Source organism: Cuculus canorus, chromosome 1, assembly GCF_017976375.1.
Source record: "Cuculus canorus isolate bCucCan1 chromosome 1, bCucCan1.pri, whole genome shotgun sequence".
Classification (NCBI taxonomy): domain Eukaryota; kingdom Metazoa; phylum Chordata; class Aves; order Cuculiformes; family Cuculidae; genus Cuculus; species Cuculus canorus.
In genome coordinates, this window is record NC_071401.1 from 94,406,362 (window position 1) to 94,430,618 (window position 24,257).

General features: G+C 39.5%; 1 protein-coding gene across 8 annotated transcripts in view; it reads left to right on the plus strand.

Moving 5' to 3' along the window:
- ERG (ETS transcription factor ERG) overlaps positions 1-24,257 on the plus strand; it is a 144,476-nt gene that overhangs the window by 94,250 nt on the left and 25,969 nt on the right. For 5 of the 8 annotated variants that reach the window (XM_054076545.1, XM_054076580.1, XM_009560865.2 and 2 more), the window contains one exon: positions 17,920-18,137. In XM_054076545.1, the coding sequence (XP_053932520.1) occupies positions 17,920-18,137 (218 nt within the window). Of the gene's footprint in view, positions 1-5,700; positions 5,787-17,626; positions 17,649-17,919; positions 18,138-24,257 lie in introns of those variants that run through there. The other 3 variants (XM_054076558.1, XM_054076534.1, XM_054076587.1) reach the window with 3 other exon arrangements.

A 24,257-nucleotide genomic window follows, 5' to 3' on the forward strand; every position in this document is an offset into this window, starting at 1 on the left:
TGAAAATTCAGAGTTTGATAGTGATGCTAAAACTAGATGCTGAGCAGAAGCAACAATGCAATTTGCTTACAATTTACAAACATAAGCAACTGAAGCAATAATAATCAGTGCCAGTCAAGTACTGGGAAAAAAAAAAAAAAGAAAGGTAGGAAAACAAAATCTGTCAAGGAAGTACTTTGAGTTCTGAAGTATCCTAATGAGGACAAAGTTTTAGATCTTTTTAAACACATAGCTTGGTATGCAAGGGATACCAGGATAAAAGAAAACTGAAGTCATTATGCCCTGAATTTTCATGACAGGGAGTATACTGTAATCTCCAGTACTTGAGAAAACATTTACAAGCACCAGACTTGTGTAAATACATGGGAGTGTGGCCACGCAAGGGAAGCAGAGGCCTGAACTTCCCCAAAAAGCCTCACTTCACAAGCAAAGAAGTCCTACACAAAACACCACCAAAATTTCCTGATTTTTCCTGCAAATTAGGCAAATGCACAGAGAATGCAGTGTTCAAACTGAAAATGTAAGAACTAAAATGTTGCATTTTCTTTTATATAATAGTGAGCATTTGTAGAAGACTCTTTTTGTACAAAGCCCCTGAGATTCTTTAATTAAGTATGATTGTGCTCAAGCAGTGAGCTCAGCTGCAGCCTGGCAGAGATGTTGTGCAAACGTCACTCTCGGAGATCACCAGTGCCAGAGTGGATGTGCTGCCCTCTGAAACAAGGAAATGCTTACTTTCCAGGCAAACTATGTCAGGTTAAAGACAAGCACTTCCCTACCTGCCTTGTAGTTAGCAAATGGCAGAGTGAGTTGTTCTAGGGGATGTGATGCCTGTGGTGATCCCAGAACAACTGTAGAAATAAGACACAAGGAAGAGTCCTAGGCTCATACATGCGAATGCATTGTCCTTACACACATATCGTTTGCAGGGCAGGTCATTTAGCCAAAGGCTTAGTATGACATATCAGAGGTTCCTGTAAGATTATTTGTAAACTCAGCTGGCTCAGAAATAAACTGTGCTGTGATTCCCTAGTTTGTCCCATTGTCAAAAGCCCTAGCAGAATTAGCATGAAAAATATATTAAATCAGTCAGTGTGTTTTTCTAAGCTATATCTTCTGTATTTGCTGTAGTATGAACATCTTAATATCTATCCATTCTATTCCAGTCTGTTAGCCAACGTGGCTGCTAAATATCAAATGCTGATTCTATCTTCTTTTATGTGACAGAGGAAATTTAATGCAGAAGCTCACAATAGAAGTGTCCAATTCCCTGACCTTCAGTATCTTTTGTCTTGTTTCTCTTTCAGTTTTCCTTTCTGATAGACTTTCTAAGCTTCCTAGAGCCTGTGGCCTTGATGATCAAATGTCAAAATATATCTCTAAACTGAACTGACTATTTTTTAGTTAGTTTTGTACACTACTCTAAAAAATCCAACCTCATTTGGCGCCATGTCTTAGAAGATAAAGTGATGTATAGTCTCTCATATAAATTGTAACCACTGTGGATATCTTAAGCACACCAATAATGCATGAACTTTACTGTTATTCCCTCTGATTTTCCCAGTTCCTCTGGTTGACTTGGTTGTACTCCGTGCTTTCCCAGTGCTCCAGCCACCAGCGGAATCCTCCAATCTCACTGACTTCAGCATATTTTTTAGTCATTCATATTCTTTCCTTCTCTAGATTTCTATGAGCTCCTTTAGGACTACTTCATCTAGTCCTCTGTTTTCTTTTTCACTCCAGTTATCTTTTCTCTGCTTTATGTAATCCTAAATCATCCCCAACTTCTAAACATATGTTTCTGAAGAGCAGAATTGGTTTCACACTGCTGCATCTTCACACAACCATCTTATACCCCTTTCCAGTAGAAGCATGGTTCATCTGACTGGAGATGCAGGTCTTGTCAAATTGCGTGTAAAGAGTAACTTGATCATATGTGAAAATATTTCCTTATGAATAGTGAAAATAAAGGTGGTAAAAGTCCAGAACTCTCCTGTACATATAGTCAGTAGCCTCCTAATTACTTCTGTTACTGCTGGCTAAGTATGGGACATTTTGCCTTTTTCAATTCCCATGTTGTAATCCTAGTGGGAACAGAGAGTTATGTAGCACCATTGAACCACAGTGAGTTTTTGTACACGCATGATAGGTGATGATTGGGCAGAATACTGGATGGGAGACTATAGTTTTATTCACAAATCCACAGCGTGACTGGAAAAAAATCACCAAATATGTATTTTCAGAAACAGCTGCTTTTTTTCAGGTTCCTGTCTAAGACGCTTCCATTGTGATTTTCTGAGCTTTTCTATTTAGCACAGAATTGGTATGGTTACTAAGCTCTCTGCACTTTCAATCTGGCATGAAATAGGACATTATACTACTCAGCTGCTAAGATTTCATTTGCTGCCAGAAAGCTCAGTTAATGCTGAAGTTGTTCTAGTGCTTTGAGAAATATCTATAAATTATTTACATCAATAGAAGTGTTCATATAAAAGATCAGTGTGGAATGCAAAATTTTTAGCTACTAAGTTTTAAATTAGTGGTGTAGTTTTCATTGCAAGAATTGATGGTTTCAATGACGCCTAAAAATATGGTGAGAGATAGAAAAATATCTTCAAGAATTTTACTAGAAATATAGAATCAGGAACTCCAGACTTTGTAAACTATATAAATAAGAGCTAATTTTTTTAATAACTAATTAAAAGAAATATTTGTGTATATGACAAATGTAATACTTAGCGTACTCAATACACAAACCCTATTTGTAGAAAAAGTAGAATACAGAAAGATGTGGAAGGAATTTTAAATGTTTCTAAGAAATGTTTTCTCCACAGTTGTGACTAAAGTCTGAAGATTCAGAGGGCTTTTACTCAGGTTTAAAACATGCCTGGTCAGTGATGAAACACTCAACATTAGGAAGAACAAATCCAGGAACCTTAGATTTGTTTTCCGTATTCTTACAAAAAAAGTTGATTTCTGAAAATCTGGTTTAGATTTCAGTGTTACTGGAAGTATCTAATAACAAAGCTTTTAGATATTTAAAAGAAGTTCAGAAGAATTAATGTTCTCTTAGTAAAAACAATTCTGTGTTTCTGTTAATTCTGATGGAACAAAATTAGTTCGCATTGAACGATAATTTTGTTTTGGTAAAATTAGTGTTTGAAATCCTCAGCAATCAGTTTGTATTTGTCTAGCTGCAGAATTGGTGTCTTGAGATCAATTCATGCTTTGAACAGATGTCTGATTCAAACATGAATACCTGACTCTGGACATGTACATGTATGTGTTATTTGCCTGACTTTCAAATGTATCAAACATCGACAACTACAAAAGCCTTAATAACTGGATGTGTTCCAGGTGAACTGAATGATATATTAAAAAAACTGTTAAGACTTTCCTTGGTCAAATTCCAGTCTGTCAGGCCCTCAGAGGGAAAATAAAACATAAAAAGCCCACCTTGCTGCTCTCATATCAAGTGCTCTTATCAACTTACTGTTGCCTTTGGTTTACGTCAGCTTTTGGCAGCTCCTGACATTGTGAGAAGCCAAGTCCCAGTGTTGCAGTAGGGCAAGAGGATTCTGCCCTTGAAGAGGAAGAGCCGTCTTCCCTTTGGTGGGATGTGCTGTGTTAGGGAATTTGCCCCAGCAGAACCCTGCAGGGTTATTCTCTCTCACCCTGCACAGCTGCCTATAGCAGAGAGGGTTTGGGGCTGACCAGAGAATGCACAGGTTCACTCTCAGTATCTCACATTGCATTTATTCCTGTGTATTCTCCCCACTGTGACGTCCAGGGATCGTCCTGGCAGTCAAAGGGCATCCAAAAGTGGAGAGAATCCGCCAGTTTCCCTCTTGCCTCTATGATGTTGACACAAAGAGTGAGATCAGGTAGAGCAGAGCCAGAGAAAGAGGCTCCAGAAGGAGCCTGGACAGGAATCTGTTATTTGTATAGTTTTTGCTGGTCTTGCTCCAGACTATGCTGAATAGCTCTTTGCTCTTCCTTCCCTCTTCCTCAGTCTTTTTCCTTCACCATCACTCCAATTCTTGCAAAGTATCCTTTCATTTTTTTGTAATCTTTTTTGTAGCTCATTGAAAGTGAAAAATGACCTCTGGCACATCTATGAGAGCCACACTATGCACTTAGCTTGTGCTTTGTCTCCCTCAAAATATGTTCCTTTGTGAATTTCAAGCATTTTGTGACAAGGTCTATCTACTGCTTTCCCTTAGATCAGTGCCCACATAGCAGAGCCCATTTCTTTCTTTCATCTGGCACTGCATAAAAATCGTGATTAGTAGATACTATTGAGACATTTGAAAGGTCCTTTTTGCAGCAGTACCCTGGCAGTTACGAACTCTGCAGTAGGAAGTCAGCACATCATGACATAGGTGATTCCCCATATTTCCTTTTCTGTAGTGTACCTTTCATGTACCTTTCAGGATAATGCCAGCTCATGTTGACACATGGTAGTGTTTTTGAATGTGGGTTTTAATTGCAAGTGATTGTCAAGTCTGTGTTTTTGTATCTTTTTTCAACAGAAATAAGAAAGGCACCACACTTTTTTCACTGCAAAAGTGATGTCTCCCTACCCTAAGATTTCAGTGTTGGTTAGATTCTTGAATTTGTGGAAGAGCTTTCCAATTGTGGTGTTGGTTCTACAAATGCTTCTTTCTTATTTGCACGATTGTCATGGACAGCAAGGCTAAATTTTTTTCCTAACTAACTTTTATTACTTTTTTCTGCTTTTGTAGCCTTGACAAGCCAGATATGGGAACAGGATTTAAAAATGGCATAGTGACATTTATCATTGTCTTTTATCCTATATGTCTTAATAAGTGATATGCATTATATCTACGGAAACTGTGTGCATGGATTTTCTTAGTTTACTGAATACTGGGAACTTCAGAGATAGCTCAGGTCATCCAGGAACTAAGTCAACATCATCTTCTGGTATTCCCTTCCTATAGAACAACATGCTACAGAACATGCATTTTGCTTTGTTTAGTCCATGCTTTCATTTTATTAGATTGCAGAGAAGCATGAATGGTGTCTGTTTACATTCCTTACTGATTCAACTTGAAATTATGACCAAGTATGGCTTGAATGGTCTATAAAAAGATATGGTAGTTTCTGGCTTTCAGACGTCTAAAGGTATTCCTGGAAGCTCAAAACCCAGAGTGCAAATCAGTTAGCCTTCTCGATAATTTTGAAACCTCAAATCCTTTGAAATAGTTGGCAGCTTGCCTGGTGCATATTTACAGTTACACAACTCTTCCTCTCTGTGACATTTAAAAGTTCCTCCTTCCTTTTTTCTTTATGTCCCTTGGCAGCATCAAAACAGCTTCTCTCCCTCTCTCCCCTTTCCCCAGCCCTCCTCCCTCTAGCTCTCTCTCTCCTTGGTATGGCACATTGTTCTGTGGAAATGAGTTGTTTTGAGATCACGCTTTGTTTTCCTGCTGTTTTTCTGGGAAGCTGGACGTGGCACAAAAGATATGGGAACAGCTTATAGGAAATGGGCTTGTTTGGGGAAACAATAAAAGAGAAATAGCCTGCATACCTCTCCTGTATGTTTGAAGGCATAGTGTACAGTATATAAAAACATTTCAGGGGTCATTTTTCAATACAATCCAAAGGGAAGTAAATAAAAATATTTTCTTTCAGCCTATCGTAAACTTTGCATCTGCACAGCTTCATTTCATACAGTAATGCTTATTAGACGCTTGGTCTTATTAGACACTTGGTCTTCTAAACAAGGTATGGGGAAATGCAACTTCATGGTTTCTATTGCTGTGGTAAGTGCATATCTCATAGTTCTGGGCTTGAAAGTGTCTATATTTGCATTGACTTTCTCAGTTCATTTTTCATTAATGGCAGCAGGTGGTCTTATTTATCCTTCTGGAGGCAATGTTGGTGTCATTGAGAAATACAGTCATTATCAGAGCATGGCTTTAGTAGGAGCTGATAATCACTGGTTCAGAGGAGATGCTGCTGCAGGGAAGTCTGCAGGATTTTTCTTGTTGCCATATCAAAGATCACCATATACATTTTGCTTTTCTTCTTTACATCTACAATTAAAAATGGGCCACAAACTGTTTCTGCTGCATACCAGATTCAGGAGAAAACATGGTCACAGAGACACAAGTTGCTCAATAAAGTTAAAAATCGAATTTGTGAGGCAGTTCTCAAAAAAATGGAAGAAGAATGGAAAAGTTTGAAAAATTTCTAAAATAATAGTTTGAATCCTGCAATTTTGGATTGCTAATTTTATTTAGAAAGGCAGCATTTAAATAAAGTAATAAGAACTCAATTTAAAAGTAAAACCACAGTTGTAATCTGGATTAATTTTTTGGGGAGCAATTTTTTGTTGTGTATATGAGATTTCTTGTTGCTGTTTTTCTGTTTTGTTTTGTTTGGGGACAAAGAACATTCACTCCAGCCTTTGACTGTCATAGTTGTGAAACGTTTTTCTGCTGATCTGTTGGTTTGGCTGCCTCTCTAACTGCAATGTATCTAAAACCATACCAGTCTCTTCATCTGATCTCACAGTTAATGTTTGAACTAAAACAACAATATCCTTACTTTATACTGGCTCAGCAGAGCAGGCTAAATATGCTTAAACATATTAAACATAAGCATGCAATTAACTTTACTGCTGTTTCACTAAGTGCTCTCATATTAATCTTTGCGCACACAAATTACTTAATATTGTGACATTCAACCCCATTTAATTTCATTAGTCATGTTTTGTGGCAAATGACTAAAATGAAATGTGCTGAACTATGAATCAAGATATTCACTGTAAACAATTATAGGAAAGTATGTTCGGCTATACACTGTAAAGGTTATCGTGACAGGAAGTCATATTTTACATGCACAGTGGACGTACTTGGAAAGTTCATTCTGAATTTAGAAAGATTACCCATCTGAGCAATATTCCATATGACTGTAAAATGGAGAATACAATGAGAAGCGTATAATGCTATCTATATGTATAGTCAATGTATACATGGAAGATCTAAAATAAAAGGTTGCTGAGAAAAAGGAAGGGGAACTAATGTAAACAAAGGACTTTCAATTAGTATTATGCAAAACTGGAGACTGCTCTTAATGTAGTGAATTCTTAAAAAGCAATAGCCATTTACATTTTAATTGCAGTCATCTAATGCAGAGAAGTTAGTGAAAAATATCAAGAGAAATACATTTGGAAGTAAATAAAAACATCCTTATTGAAAAAAGGAGGCTTAAGCAGTGTTTGCTAAAGCTATCAAGCAAGGAAATTACTTTCATATATTTTGAATATAATAAATGTTTTCTAAATAGGAAGGTGAGAGTTTTAATGCGTATTAAGGTGAAGATGGGGGAGCATCTGCAATCTTGTCAGCCTGATGCAGCCGGTGAGAGGATCTCCAGCTCCAGGAGGTCCCTGAGGAGGAAGCTAGGCTGCAGGAAAGCAGCTCTGCAGACGCCTGAGAGCGGTTGCCCCTCTCAGCTGATTGTCATGCCTGGATGATGGTTTGAGGGAACCAGACGGATTTTATGTGTAACACACCCAGTAGACACCCTTTATTCCCCCATGATTTCTTTGAGGTATGTAGTATTCCATTTGGAGCAAAGACCCCCCATAACTGCAGTCTTTCCAACTAGAAACTGAGTGGCCTGTTTGTCACACACACATGCACATGCACGCACATACAGGTGCGCACGTGCACTAACACCATGCATAGAGGCAGTGCCGGGAAGTGATGGGTCACCCAGAAGTCCAAGTTCATGGCCATCATCCAAGTGTAATTTCCCTAATGCTGTTAGGCGTTCATAAAAACCAAAGATTCATTGGTTGGAAAGGAAACTAAACTGGATAATCTTTTCAATTTTACAACTGAAAAGTTAGTTCTTTCATTAATGCAATGGTTGTAGAGGCCTCCATGTTCTTTTTTGTACATTTTTCATCACTTTGCTGGTGAATTCGTCTTTAGTATGTAGTATGCCTTAGAGAAAAGTATTTTAATGCTTGAATTATTTTTCCTTTAGAATTTGTTCAGAGATTGAGGATGGATTTCTCTAAAAATACATGTGTACATATGTGTCTATGTATGATGGGCATATATAATTATATATACAGATATGTATGTGGTGGGTCAGCTGTTACAGTTAACAAATATTAAACTTTGTATAAATGTAATATATAATCTTGTGGTTTTGTCTAAGCATTAGGAAAAAGAGCTGCAAATGTTATGTTGTTGATAAAAATGGACAAATCTTCTGAATGAAGCAGAAAAAAAATTATATATTATCTTTATGCTAAGAATTTTCTCGATAAAGTTGCCAAACCAGAGTACCAGGGCAATTGCTGTGTCCAAGACAAGTCTTTCGTTCTGGACTGATTGCTACCACCATTAAACATGCAACAAGTCTTGAAGACATCATATTTGAACTGCCGAGCCTAGCTATGATGCCAAACATTTTAAGACGAAACATGAAGAGGATAGGATTGCATTCCTAAAATGGGACTGGTGTTTTGTTTTGGGCAGCTGTTTTAGCCCCAATACTCTTTTCCAATATAATTTTGGGAAAATTATCATAGTTCATAGCAGGTGTGGCATGCAGCCTCAGTTCACTTCCGACTGGGCTATGGGCCACTTTACAAAACTGCCACCTGTTTTGCCAAACAAATCTTTGCTTAAAAGATTGCTGAAAAAACCTCCAGATGTTTATCTTTTAACAAACTAGAAGGTTGGCTGCTCTGTCAGACTGATAAACTCTCCTAGAAAAGCAAGGTAGCAACAGGTTAGTGCTGGACTGAGACAGAAGTGAAAAGGAGTTATATATCCAAGTTTTCCCAGTTTTCTAGGCCTTTTGAGGCCCTAGAAGTTAACAGTCTAGCACGAAGGAGGAAAAAAACTTCAGGCTTTCAAAGTTCATAATTCACAATACTATCAAAATGAAAAGGAAGAAAAGTCTATTGTACTGACTGAAAAAATAGTCATTCAAACTTGAGTGTTAGGGCTCTTTATAGGAATGGAAGTGCTAAAATAAGCATACAAAGCTACATATTCTTAAAAAATGCACATACAATATACAATCTGCAGGATACAATTGTATTTTTTTTTTTGGCCCTGATGAATTAAGGTTGACATAATCATTCAAGAATACATATTCTCAGCCTAACTGATGATTGTGCTGCGCTAGCCCTGCAGCCACCTAACCTTATTCATTCAGCTGCTGGTGTGATAGATAAAACCTGGTGTTGCCTCAGCCTTTTAAGTAGTTTACAAGTACTTTGCTCATACAGAAAGAAAAATAGAACCACTCATCACTGTATAGCACCAGATTGTCTGGTTTATTCCCTAGGCTTTTTTTGATACAATCTTGTGAATTTTGAGGTCCACTTTCATTCAGAAGTCTGGTGCAGTTCATCAGTGGTTGTGCGTGGGCAGAGCTGCTTCCAGGCAATACCCCTCTTGAAGTCACTCGAGCACTCAATGCGTACTGAGATGGATGCAGGTTGGAAGCTTTCATCACTACACTTGAACAAGCTTCCAGTGTTGCTTTGATAGTGTTCAGGGCATGTGACATGTATGAAAAAGTTCCCTATTTCTTAACTCTCGGTTTGCGGTTAAACTATTCATTTGGGCTTTACTGTCAGATAAAGACTGCAGGTGAAATAATTGATTGTGAAATGGCAGCTCTTCAAATCAGATGCTCATGGACACTTCCCAGTCTCTGGAAGTTAGTAGTTCATCAGCCCTACTTTTTGTGATAATTTTACTGTGTGAGATATAGGGCATTCCGAAATATGTCATGGAACTTTGGCATGAGGGAGATATGTTTTCTGAGCCAAGACCCATTTTTAGTGATTCTTACCAAAGCTTCCCTGTCTGCAATAGTGGAACAGTGCTATTTTTTCTTGTTTTATGAAGGACTTGGAGACCTGGAGTTGATGCCTAGTGCTACAAATATTACCGTGTGATGAAAGGAGGTGACAAAAATAGCTTGGACAAAAATAGGATTTGCTGACATTTCAGGAATGAGAGTCTCTATATTAGAAATGATGATAAAACACACAGTCTGCATTTGAATATATAATGTCTCAGAATTTGTTAATTAAGACACAAAAAGTTAAACCTTTAGGCTTTGCGATGAGGCCTCTGTGCACTTACTGGTTGTAGTGAAGCCAGAAGAATGATTTACATTAAGAGAGCTGCAGGATCAGTCCTTAAACATCTACTGTTGTTTCCCAGAAATTAATCTAGTCTGCACTTTCATAACATCATTTTGATGGATGCTTGATTATTCCTTTTTTCCAAGTGAGAATGTGGCAGTGGCTCTAATTTCTTCCAAATATTTTTTGTATTTTTCTCAGCAAGAGGTGAAGATATTAGCACTGGGCCTGTATTTGGATTACTATGGACTAGGCAAGTGTTCTTTGAAAATAAGTGGGAGATGTTAGCTGAGCTGGCAATAAGATTCTCATGGGTGGAGGTGAGGACAACATCTGTCTTTCCTATCTTGTACTTGCCAAGACTTTTTGTTGTTTCTGAACTCTCTCATGAATATAATATGTGGATTTTTGTCTGATCTAATGAATCCAAGACTCAGACATCTAGAAGGAAAACATATTCCAGATGTGTGCTGCAATTCCTGACTCAGGTGACTGCATTTGAAGTAGTAACCTTTTCCAATATGTTCCACACACCATATTGAATATCTTGCAAAAACCACCTCTTTTGCAAATGGTCACAATAGAGTTGTAAGAGCATCATGATTAATAAACTATAAAAAGGCTAAAACATCAGTCATTTGTCCTTTGTTTCACTGATTATTGTGATGAATCCAAGGCTCACAGACTTGGCTTTGAAGCGGAGCTAAAAATTTAAGCTAGAAACTATTTAAGCAGTTCAACCGCAGCTTACTTTGTCGTGCATTGATGCCTGTTGCAAACGTGAGCAGAGTGAAGTTTCATACTGGAAGGCTGCCTGCTGCTCTGTGAGGTTCTGGTGTCCAGTCTTGCATGTGCTTTCTGTTCCAGCATGGAAATGACATTCCTGCCTGTTTGAAATTTTCACTGCAGATAAATGGCTTCGTAGAACATCAGAAGGTGTAGTCTGAGGAAGAATAGAAGACTAGCAAGTGAGAAGAGTAGCTCAGTAAAGTCTGGAGTGGCTGTACCAAGGTGCATACTGTGATCAATCTTGCACATTTTCCCTTCTTCTTTTTGTTTGTGATTGTGTGTAACTCAATTGCACACAATTTCAATAACAAATGCTATCAAGTATAGAAAGGATACCGAGTGCAAAAAAACATGGAAACTTTTAGAGCTAATTGCATGGTTTTAATCAAAACAGTCTTCCCTCAGAAAATGCAGGTCCTCTCCAAATGTATATGTTTATTAGAACGTTTTGACATCTGCAAAACACACACCAATGTGCTACAATTCATCCTTCTAATAAACGTTTTTGTGAAAGTTTTTGTATAACAGCTTTTTGTCTAATTTAAAATGAAAATAAGTCCCAGTATGTCAGAATTCCTTGTAGAACGGAGAATTAATTTTTCTGACCAACTGTAGTCACCTGACAAGTGATGGGAAAGTTTGGCTGAATGGATTGTGGCTGTGTGGAAGTCTAAGCTTGTGCTTACATATATATCATCATGAAATCAAGTTAGAGAAGTGTTTACATTAGTGTTTACATTAATGAGAAGAAATATCATAAAACTGGTATAAAAAAATGGATTGCATAAATTCAATGACATATGGCAAAGCTAATTAAAAATTCTCCATAGCAGTGTTTCCTCATCATAGTCAAGGGTAGCAGGGCCATTTTGGGGTGTGGGAATGCTGACTCCACAAGATGACTCTACAAGCAATAAATGTATTGTACGGTCTGCAGCATCTCTCAAAATGCAACGAGGGTTGTTGCTGTATTTGTGTCTCCTCTTTATGTGTATTTCTTGCCCAATGTCCTACTGTTTTGTGGCCAGTGTTTTTCAACATACTTGTGTGCTATTGCCTGGTTGGATTTTGACAGCACTGGCCAGTAAGTTCTCAAAGTTTTTGAAGCACATTTTTTTAACAGCAACTCACTTGATAGATTTTGGGTAGCCAGTGGGGTAAAAAAGATCTACTAAGCCTTTTCTATTACAGGGATTGAGCAATAACCATGGAAATACTGGAAGAAATTTTTTAAAACCAGAGCTGAATATTTTGACATATACATGTATATACACACATGCAATGAGTCTTCTTTAGCCATTTCTCAAGTTTGATCAAGCTTTAGGGGAAAAAAAGTCTTTGTTCTTAATTCCTGACATTGCATATAAAGGACAGGTCAGCTTGCGTATACTTCTCATTATGGGAACTATTTCAATCACATTTCCTGTAACTTCGTTTTTTTAGGCCGAGTAATCTTGCATTTGATTAAGTAAACACCTTTGTCCTGATGACTTTATGCCTACTTTAAAGGCGTTGCTGTACCTATTGTTCTACAAATTTGTCAGTCTGTTATTCTTTTTTTTTTTAACTTATCAGTGAAGCATAAGTAAAACCAATGTAGAGAAGACATTTTGTTCTTTTACTAGTAGTACAGAAAGTCAAAGTGGCAAACCATATTTTACATAGTAAAACTGATTAAAAAATTAAAAAATCGTAATGAAGGAACAAATTTTTATGTTTTGAGTGCAGTGTCATGAGAGGAAGTATGTGGAGAAAGGAAGGTGAAGTAAAGGAAATCCATGTCCAATATTGACCTCAAATAATATTACCAACAGCTCTACTTCACAGACTTTCATGAAAGACCTTTCCCACCTGCCACTGTAAGCACTATGTGTTGCTTAATTCATATTACATTACCCCAGACACTTAATAGAAATTAAAGGCTTTGTTTTTGAGATATTATGAGGCTATATTATTGTCATGCAAAATCCAGGAAGATGACTGATCCACTACTAAAATTATGCCATGAAGGTACAAAACTTGGCAATATTGAAAGGAGCATTATAATGTTTGCCTTGCTTTATCCCACTTACTGCTTGATGTTGCCAAACTGCTCCAGAACCAGCATTTATATGGATGAGAAAAAAAGACTAACATGTTAATGAGTAATGAAAAGTATTTACTAGAAATAGAACCGGCATCCGTATGTAAAAATCCCTTGCCAAACATTGTCAGTTTTAGGAGTTTTGTATGTCGCCAGACCATGCGGCTATTCTTCACGACAGCGAATGCTGACAATTCTTATCTTATGTTTGGCCCAAGAGCTTGCATTTAGAATTAATAACAGAAAACACATTTTTAAGTCCCTGTATTTAAGAAAGAAATAACCATACTGTTTTCTATCTGCTGTTCAGTACAGTAGTTTGCTGTTAGAGTATTCCTGTCACAGTTTACATAGGGTTAAGGCTTGAAGGCTTTAATTAGTGTAGAACAATCAAGGAAAGACAAGATGAAATGATGCCTGCAAGGAGCAGCTGAAGGGCGTTTTCTGTCTGTTTCAAGGGGGATACCAAATTATGCCAGTTTTTAGACATTCTTGTAAAGCTGAGAAATTCTTGATGCTGTTACTGTGCTTTCCCACAGTATGAGTTTCACATGAGGTTATATCAGGTTGTATGAGCTCTGATTGTTCAGCATCACTGTCTCTTACAAGGTCAGAGTGGATTCAGAAATGCCTGGATGAAAAATCTCACTTTTTAACATCATTAAGAGGAAGAAAGGCAGCAGTTGCCAACCCCAGGCACATAACTCCCAGCTGTGTGTTGCAGAAAAATTTTCCCTTTGCATGAGGATATGCAAGGACCACAGATTTCACCTGTAGTGGCTGCTGGTAAATTGAAATTGATGGTCCTGGCTGCATTTGAAGGAGAGTCAAAATGTTGTATAGTTATGCTGACTCCTCAAAATGATGCAAAAGCATCAAGTGGCCAGTTCAGCTTTGGTAATGCACTCAAGGGGGAGGTGACACACATCCTACTGTTCTTCAAGAGAGGCCAGCAAAGATAAGTGAGGACTTGGGGTGAAATATCAGAGGTTCTCTATTGTATAGTACTCATTAAAAAGCCTTCCACATAAGGACTGACCCAACAGCATGCAGAGTTGGCAGAAATTCAGTTATTCTTACAGAGCCTTTACAGATCTGTCACTAGGCACTAACTGATAACTAGCAGGATCAAATACAGATGACTGTTTGCTGTTAAATGAGAACAAAATTCTAGCTAGCAAACTGAGGGGGTTTTGTCCATGAATAACCAGGCATTTTTTCCTGAAATGTGACATCTGAGTCTGTTTCTTGGGTTCATTTATGTTTGTCTTGATTTTGCCATACTCTTTTAGATATCCACACAACCCTTATTAATTGGACTAATGTTTCCAGCATTTGCTGTCCTCCTTGGGAAGTTAAAATGTGTGTACTTTCCCTCTTTGTGCAATGTAATAGACATCCATAGCACAAACAATATTTACTGTCATTAGTAATGCCAATAAACAGAAAAACTGGGGCAGGGAGTGTTGTTTGTATACATTTATATTTACCCTAAGTATTCCTAAATAAACTTATATTACATGGAATCAGGTTTAATAGGAACTAGAATAGATTTGCTTTGTTTCACTTCTGTGGAGGAGAAGTATGTACGTTATATAGCATTCAATGCCTGTTTTGAAAAGATATGTTAGTAAATGATTTACAGAGTAAAATAACATTCTGCCTGTTGCATCTGCAATCTTATATCTGTTTTCTCCTGTATAATTCACACTTTCATGTATTTACTGGAACTACCTCTTCTGAAATCAATGTTTCATACATGGCTCATGTATCAGCTCTACAGTGGGTCAAAGAAGAGAGAACTGTTCAGTGAATAGTCTCAGTTGTGGGAGGCCAGGCTGTCTGTGTGTGTGTGCATATAGATATATTTATATGTATATGTGTATCTTCATAGAATCATAAAATAGTTTGGGTTGGAAAGGACCTTAAAGATCATCTAGTTCCAACTGCCTGCCATGGGCAGGGACACCTCCCACTGGATCAGGCTGCCCAAAGCCCCGTTGAACATGGCCTTGAACACCTCCAGGGATGGGGCATCCAACAACTTCCCTTGGCATCCTGTGCCAGTACTGGTGAAGTAGTTCTTCCTGATGTCTGTTCTAAATCTGCCCCTCTCCAGTTTATACCCATTCCCCCTGATCCTATCCCCACAAGCCTTTGTGAATAGTCCCTCTCCAGTTTTCTCTAAGGTGTCCTCGGACCCTTCTCTTCTCCAGGCTGAACAACCCCAACTCTCTCAGCCTGTCCTCGTATGGCAGGTGCTCCAGCACTCTGATCATCTTTGTAGCCTCCTCTGGACCCATTCCAACAGTTCCATATTCTTCTTACATTGAGGATTCCAGAACTGGATGTGGTACTTCAGATGAGGTCATGAAAAACTCTCATGACCTGTTCAGAAAGAACTTTTTATTTTCCTTCCAGTTTAATGTTTTCCTTACTAAGTTCTTGTGATATGATCCCTGCTACATTACCATCTCAGCACACCAAGCTCCCATGCTCTCAGCACACTGTAGCCGGGAACAACCTTTCAGGAGCAAGGGGCCAGCAGCCACCTCCCCATGCATCTCCTCGAAAAGCAGGAGCCTTCTACGGGCTTTACCAGAAATGACTCATCAGAAAAGCTTCACACCAGCAGCGGCAGCATTTTTTAGCACAACTTGGACCCACAGGAGCCTGAGAGACACGGTAAAAGGGAGAGCTGTTATTCTGGCATCTTTCCTGTTCCGCAGAAGCACATTCTTGCCCCCAGAGACCCAAGAGGCCGCAATATGGTAGCTGGGTGCAGGGTAGGGGAAGAACATGCAAAGCAAGGATGCTAACTGGAGTGTTAGTATCAATGGTGAGAGTTAGTATCAATGGTGAGAGTTTGTATCAATGGTGAGAGTTTGGTGATGTTTCTGCTTAAACAACATTATAAACTGAATAGCAGTTATGAAATGGTGAAGATCTCTGTCTGAATTTTGTGTTCAGGCCTGTAGTCAGAGTTAGCATTAGTGATTCAGTCCAGAGTCTCATGGCATTTGGAGGGATGCTTGAGATCTCATTTCTCAAGTCCAGATAATAAGGGGTGATCTCAATTTTCATGAGAAATAAAAAGAAGAAAGTGATGTTTCAGCCCTTGCAGTTGCAGAGAAAACTGAATATTAACAGAATTCACCCTGAGGGCTCACAGACCAAGTGAATAGAAAGAATGATAAATGTATACCCCCTTAAAAAGAACAAACACAACTGCTGATTTTTAGGACAGCATGTGACTGTGGTCACTTGTGGAAAGCCCTCTTTCACCAGATGTGGAAGGCAAGAGCCTGCAGGCAGCCACCTGGCTTTCCAGAGCTAGAGGACTCCCTTCTTTCTGGCTCTTTTCTGTCTCCCCTCTCTGCTAGGTCCTTCTCCGCTCACAGGACGACATTGCTTTATTATCCTCCCGTCATCCGTTAGTGGCAGAGCTAGTGGTGGCGTGGGCCCACACACACTGCCTCGTGAGGGTGCAGTTGCAGAGGGAGCACCCTGCCCCCAGTGTGGCTCAAGCTCCCCCCTGCCCCTCCATCCTTTGCCCCTGTGGTTCCAGCTACCGCCGGCTGGCTGCCTCCATGGTTGCTAATCTCAGGCTTTCTGCACACTGAACCTCTTCCACCAGACCGGTGCTGGGGCTTGCTCCCCAGCTGCTGGCAACATGGGAGGGGACGGGGTGCCAGAGTGGGAGGAGGGAGTAGTGCTTTGGGTAAGTGTCCGTTTACATTGTTATGCCCCATTTTCACCTGAAGTATCCCCTGGAAACTGAAGACTTGCCTCAGAGGGTTGGTTTTAGAGAAGACGCCCCCCTAGCCTGGGCTGTGCTGGGGGCCAAGAGGAAGGTGGGAGCCCAGACTGGTTGCCATGGCCAGGGAGCCTCATCTTGAGCAGGACAAGTCACTTGAGCAACGGGTCGCTGCAGCTTCCCGATGGACCCAGGAGGTATGCTGCCTGCCAGAGCTGAACCTGGATGCCACCTCCTTCTCACAGCTCGGCTCCAGATAACACAGGGACGGAATTGGTGCCAATGCAAATGCATGGCTGTGGGGAGAAAGGGAAGCCTTTGCTCCCTCTGGCATCTGTCCAGTCTCCAGCAAGCTGTAATGGCAGCCACCCTGCCACCAAGTGCCCTGGAGAACCCTGCTGCCTCTGAGGGCCATACAACCACAGTGCTGCCATGGAAGGCAGCCAGAGATGCCTTTCCCACAGCACTGGAGTGGGATGCCTGTCTGGCCAGCCCAGGAAGTGTTGCTATGAGAGAGAGAAAGAGAGAGGTAGCCGGTGGCTGTGGTGTCTTCTCAGGTCTCAAGCCAGCGGCGGATGCTGGCATGAAGACCATGGTCCCTGAAACGGAGGTTGCACCCAGCTGTATCTTGGCTCCCTGTCCAGAAGGGGCTTGGCCTTGATCCCAGGGGAAGGAACAGGAGTTCCCAGTGAGTCAGTGAGGCATGGCTTTTGGTCACTTCCTTCAGTGGCAGTTCAAGCAGCAATAGCAGCTTGCTTACACCTCCAGCAGATTTGGCCCTCTGCATCCCTACCTGGAACACAGGAGGTCCAAGTTTTGCTGCCTGTCTTGCCCTTTCCTCCCTCCCAGCTCTTCGTAAGCATTTGGTACAGTGTGTTTGTGCATTTTCTTGGTCACTGGGGGGAAAATCTTCCCAGGGGAGAGGTTGGCCTCCCTTCATATACTGACAACATGCCTGACACCATGAGTTCTCAGCTCCACCAACAAAAGTGTTATCCTAAAAATGTAATGAGCATTTAAGCATGTGGCTGGCTGTTTATCTTCTTGTAAGAGGGACAAGTGTTTTTTTTTCCTTGGTGGTTATTGTAATGTCTGTTCTGAAACATGGTCATGCTGACTCTCTTCTCTGGTTTTCAGGAAGCATTATCAGTGGTGAGTGAAGACCAGTCTTTGTTTGAGTGTGCCTACGGATCGCCCCACCTTGCAAAGACAGAGATGACGGCCTCCTCCTCCAGTGAATATGGACAGACATCAAAGATGAGCCCACGTGTTCCCCAGCAAGACTGGTTATCACAGCCCCCAGCCAGAGTCACCATCAAGATGGAGTGTAACCCAAACCAGGTTAATGGGTCAAGGTAATAAGGCCAGTGTTACTGGAGCTCAAGTATACTTTTTCTTGAGATGGGTATAGCGCAGATATCTAAACCTGTGAATCTAGCACCATTTTAGATGGCCAAGATATCCCACCTGACCGCCAGATGATGTTCCAGAAGCCTACAGTTCTCCCATACATTATGAGTTACACCTCCCAGCCCCACTCAGCTCTTTACTGAGGGTTTCAAATGGTGCTACAGACACAGGCTACTTAAGACCATGTGCAGTACTTTTGTGTTTTCTCTACTTGTGGATCATTTTGGATGTGAACTTACATTGCACACTAGGTGGAAAAGTATGTCTTAAAGCTGGAAAAATGTGAGTTTACTATAGTGTGGGGCAGCACCATTGATCCATCTAAGGGTGTGGCATGTGTGATCTAACACTCAATGGAAGTTGTCAAAATACAGTAGTTTGGGCAGTTGCCTTTGCTTTAAATATAACCAAACAGAGAAACATAGGAAATAAATTATTGTAATGGCACAGGGAATGAACTGTTGTTCTTTACTTTTTACTTAATATAAACATAGTGCCAAAAAGCATAACTGTGGAGTTAGATTTAAGAAGAGTTCACAATGAAGAAACGGCATATGTATGAAGGCCAGCAGGGGAGTAGAAAAGAACAGGAAAAGAAATTACTCAGCAAAATGGGCACTAGCCACAGCATGTCAGTGCAATAATTGCAGTCTCAGGATTCTTTTTATGAGCGTCACTATGGAGGAGAATATTATCAATTAAGCTGAAAGAGTAATGCAGTGCATTTGTGGATATTGACTGGTAGCTCTCGCAAGAACAGGAGCACTTTATGGGATTTCTTCCATCTGAAAAAGCACAATTAAGATTTTTTTTTTTTTAAGGAAACCATCCAAACAAGTTCTTTCCTGTTTAGATACCTGACTGTCAAACCAGTTTTCCTTTGGTGTTGCTGAAGGGCAGAGGTCCAGAAAGAGTCAGTTGCTCACAATTGTTGGTGAGGTACCAGTGAAGACTGTGCTTTACATCTCATCTGCCTACTCATCCTATCTCCCAGCATCAATTGTTTAGAAAAACCTGAACCATGGGCCCTGTGGTTGCTTTTAACACTTGCTGTGCTAATGTGATGAGCACCACAAGCTGGGCAAAGTGGTTTGACAGCTCATCACACCCACACTTTCATCAGTAAGGATGGAAATTGTACTGAAGTCAAATCAGAATTTCCAGTGAATAGTCAAAGATTTGAGATACATAGCAATAAACAGTGATCTGAAATTACAGTGAATTAAGGGAAGTCTTCTTATAAGCCTACTCATTCAGAACCAATTTAAATAAGGTTTGTTAACCTTTTCTTTTCTTTTTTTTTTTGGCAAATGCACAAATGTAATCAAAACCAGTTTCACCTGCTTCCTAAAATTACCTTTAAGTGTTTGCTTTAGCATCTCTGTAAGGGAACTGATCACAGTGTTTCTCATTGTAAATTCCATACAGAGCATTAGAGCAGATAATTAGTGTTAATTGTTACTGAGATTAGTGGTAATAATTTGTAATACTATACATAACTAAAGTTACACAGACTCCTACTTTGACATACCCTCAGATCTTAATGAAGAGTCTAGATGATATGGATACATTTGAAATTGTTGGTCAATCAATTTTTTAAAAAAATCAAGTGAGAATCGTGAATTTGCTGTCTTGGATTCCTGAAATATGTAACTAGCCTGAATATTAGAGCTCAGTTTGTGAATCACAGGTATTTGGCTGGTGCAGTGATGGTTTAAGGAAAAAACGGTGCATAGTAATACTATCCTTTATTAGTGGAGACCTTTTCCCATCTAATGCTTGTTAACAGCCCTGATAAGAATTATACTCTGATTTAGGAGGTCAGGACCCTTCCTGAGTCCAAAATGTGTGTCTATAGTCAGATCAGTTTAATTGGATCTCCACATAGGCTTCTGTAAACTGTAGCTGAGTGCACAGAGTAGAAAAAGTGCTGTCACACACAACATGACACAGACTAGTAGAGACTGGCAAAAGCCCTGATTTGGGAACAGACAGCTCCAGGAACTAAAGCTTCTGGTTTCTGCAAGAGCTGCCTCGGTCCAGGGAGGGCCAGACACCCTGAGGTGCCTCTGCTATTGTAGGGTGCCTGAGGAGGCAACTGAGCCTTGCCTTGCTGTCCAAGAAGCCTGAAAGTATCGCTGTGGATAGATGTGTGTTTGAGTGTGCAGCTGGGAGAAATTTTGTGCTCAGTGCATTTGCTGTGCCATCGTGGATAAAAACTGAAGTAACCAAGGGAGTGGGGACCTGCAGTGCAGCCCCCATAGCAGAGTGTCCCAGCTGCAGGGCTCAAGTTAGGATCCCTGTCTCTCACCTATCCCCATGGTTAAAGCATGTGTTACTGCCTGTCTGGCAGCTCACCTTCAGCAGGCAGGACAGGATGGGCTCAAGTTCAGCATGTTTTACAGCCTGGTGGGTTGCGGGTGTGCACTCAGTTTGGGGCTTCGCTGTTCATATCTCCCAAATCTAAGGTATGTTCACCTTGTATATGTGAACTCAGAATACTTTCTAGGAATGGATAAGCTTTCAGAAGCCCTGAATTACACGTGCTGTTTGGATATATCTTCATAATGCTTATCATTTCTCCTTCCTTTATGCTATTTTCTATCAGTATGTGCATGGACTGACTCAGGTTGATAATCAGGCTAACTGCACTGACAATAGACAGGAATTGGGTGGTGGTTTAGGCTGCCCAAGCTACTCTTTGCAAAGAGAGGTTTTGCCTTTCATTCAGAGGTATCTTGGTCTCTGCAGGAGCCGCATAAGATGTTTGCGCATGTGGTCTGTACTGTTAAAGCAGAACAAGCCATCTACTTTTGCAAGGATGTATAATCTGGGCATTGGGGGAATTGTCAAGCAATCAATATCTTTTAAATAATCACGAGGCATAATTTTGATTCATACTTTTTCAGCAGAAGTATTTATTGTTATAATGAGGTGGCACTCAGGAGTAGCTAAGGCACCTGGAACCCATGATATGCTTTTGCACTATCCTGAGCACTTCCACCACCGTTACAGAAGTAAATAGATGAAAAGAAGAAATTTTGTGTACCTCCTCTCTAAAAATTAGCATTAGGTCTACCTACTCCATCATTAGGACTTGGAGCTTAGTGCAAATCAGCTGAGCAGTATGTGAAGACTAAGTTCTTCATTTTTCTATGGGAAGCATCACTCGGAGGTGCTTAATGTGGCCACCATTAGAAAGTGAACAGCTCAGCAGTGGCCATTCTTTCCCAATATCAACAAGGGTGTGAGCTGGCACATGGGCTACGTTGCTAGAAGAGGCTGTACAGATTACTGCTCTGAACTGGAAAATGTTTTTTTTTCGCAACACTGTTTTTCTAAAGGATGCGTCGTGGTTGAAAATATAAGGGGAAGAAATGTAATTCTTTCTATATTGGATCAAAAATAACCTGCAGCATTGGATGCAGGGTTTTGTTTATTAAACTTGGATTTAACAGCCTTCCCTTTTGACAGGGCAATGCAAAGTTTCTAAATACACAGAACAAGGAAAATTCATACTTCACTGCAATTCCTAGGACATGATGTTATGCTTAAAAATAAATCAAGAAAGATAATTTATAGACTACGAAAGGTAATAATAGTTACCAGTGCAAAAAAAATTTCATACATATATTGCATACTTATGCTTCGTACAAAAAAAATTAACATACACTTTTTATTTAATCAGAAAACTATTATTTTAGAAGGCCTAACATGCCTGAAAAATAGATCTAAATAATAAACTTTTAATAGAGAATTAACATTGCCACATAACAAATATAAATATGTTATGGCATTTCTAAAACTCTTACATGTGTGTGCATGTAACATATATAGTTTTCATACTTTGGGAATTGTAATGCTTCTTAGTACACAATATTCCTGCCAACTGTAAAAAAAGTGTGTATGACTCAAGCCTTGCATAAAATGGAATTACTTAGTAGTAAAATATTATTGGTAAATGATCGTAACAAATATTCTGATATATTGATTAGTACTGTTGGTACGGCAGTCACTACAAGTCAGTGTGATATACACATCTCTTACAAATCTGAAAACAATGCTTTCCTTCCTGAAAACCCTCCTTGTCTTTGCCATTGGTATGTTGATGTTTCCTGATAGATTATTTGCTGTTCATCTCATACGTAATATCAGCCACAATTTCTATGCACAGATTAGTGGTATTCTGCCATTCTGTAGGCTACTTTGCATTTTCTTTTGTGCAGAAGCCTCCCTCAGCCTGCTCATTTTCAGTCCATAAATCTATTTCCTTAATTGAAATGCTCAGTTCTTAAAAATGATTTGCATGTTAAAATTTAACACATGCAATAGCTATAGAGCTTGGAGCTGCTTTCCATTTTTAGTAAAGCTGTACCTTCTCTGTTTGCACCAGTTTTAAAATCTGGGTTGTCCCAAAGGAGTCTAAAATACCACAGCCACACCTGCAAAGATGTATCCTCTAGGATCTCCGTATCCTCTGTAATTGTCTTCCTACAGGGAAGCCTGGGTCTGAATAATACCATGTAAATAGGATGCAAAACAGGGTACCAGATCCCACAAAGTGATAACCAGAGAATAGTTAGCTCTATGTTTTTTTTCTGTCCAGCTCTCCCTTCTCTACTGTGTTTGGCTGCTTCCTGGTCATATATTCTGTCATCTGGAAGGGAGTATAAAATTTTAGGAGCATACTAAACCTCTTATATATCAACAATTAAGTATCCATTCAAAGTAGTTAATGTACTCACTCTGCTAGGACTCTCCCTCGCTATATTTTGGCTGTAATTGCCCTACATTAAATGTCAAAACGTAACAGTCTTGAAACTGGCACTACTTTGAATACAGAAGAAATAACATTAGAATGAAATTGAAGGGTTATTTTCCATGTGCTGCAGAAGGATTAGCTACGCAGTTTTCTTTAACAATAACAGTATTTTTAAAGCTAAGCCTTGCTGCACAGCACCAGAAAATATAGCCTAAGGGCCTACCTTAAATTCAATAAAGCCAGAAGAGTTTAAATTAAAGCTGTCATTTACATTGCTGCTGTTGCATATATAATGCAGATTGTCATAGGTGGTATCAAAATGAGTTTCTTCAAATCCATTATTTTGGCACAGACATTATATTTCTTCCAGGTACGTAAATCTAATGAGACCTTTCGTGCCACCATATAGTCAATCTTTCACCTGAATGTAATAGTATTTCCTGCTGTTTGTTGCTTTTGAGTTAGACTAAAAGATTCCCTGTGTTATAGTAAAGTACTATAAAATAAATCTGGAGATTGCATATGTCATACTGTTAGTTACTTTTGTGTTTAATTTTCTTTACATATTTTATCAAATTAAGTATGAGAAATTCTATTACAATGAAGGAATGCAATTCATGTTATGCAATCAGGGTGAAATTCACTCCCATGGAAATGCTCTCAGAAGGCCCTGGGTACTTGCTTAAACAACATTTAAATCCATGGATTTCTCAGTGGTCTCAGAATACACTCATGCATGGGACTCCACCTCGCCCGTGGGTGGGACTACACAAAGGTAGCATGGAAGACCTACATTTACTGGTAGGTAATCAATCTTTTTAAGGGAGGCTGAAGTGGAACATAGAGTCTTATTCAGGCCACAGATAAATTTCACTTGCTGTGAGTAGTGTGATGACTTCATTGAAAAAGCATTTTGAAAGTTAGCTGCAGTGAAAGTACAGAAGAAGTTTTCCAACATCAGCTTGGCTGATACAGAAGGTTTAAAGAAATGTCAGAAATAATTAGTTGTTATTAAGATTTAATCACGTGTAAGATGTTTTTTAAGCGCTACCAACTGTTGCTCCAAAGCCATTTGAGAACTAAATTATCACTTAATGTGTCTTTTGAGAAATACCATTTTCTTTGCATATTACTGTTCTAAATTTTCATCAAAGAGACTGTTTACTAGGTGGGTTGAAGGCATCTCTCACACAGGCTGACTTTTCAGAGTTCAGAGTGACTTCAAGTTTTTGTTTGCTTGCTTTCTTTTTTTCCTTGATATAAAGTTTCATAAGTGGTATCTCTTTTGTACTATACAAACCAG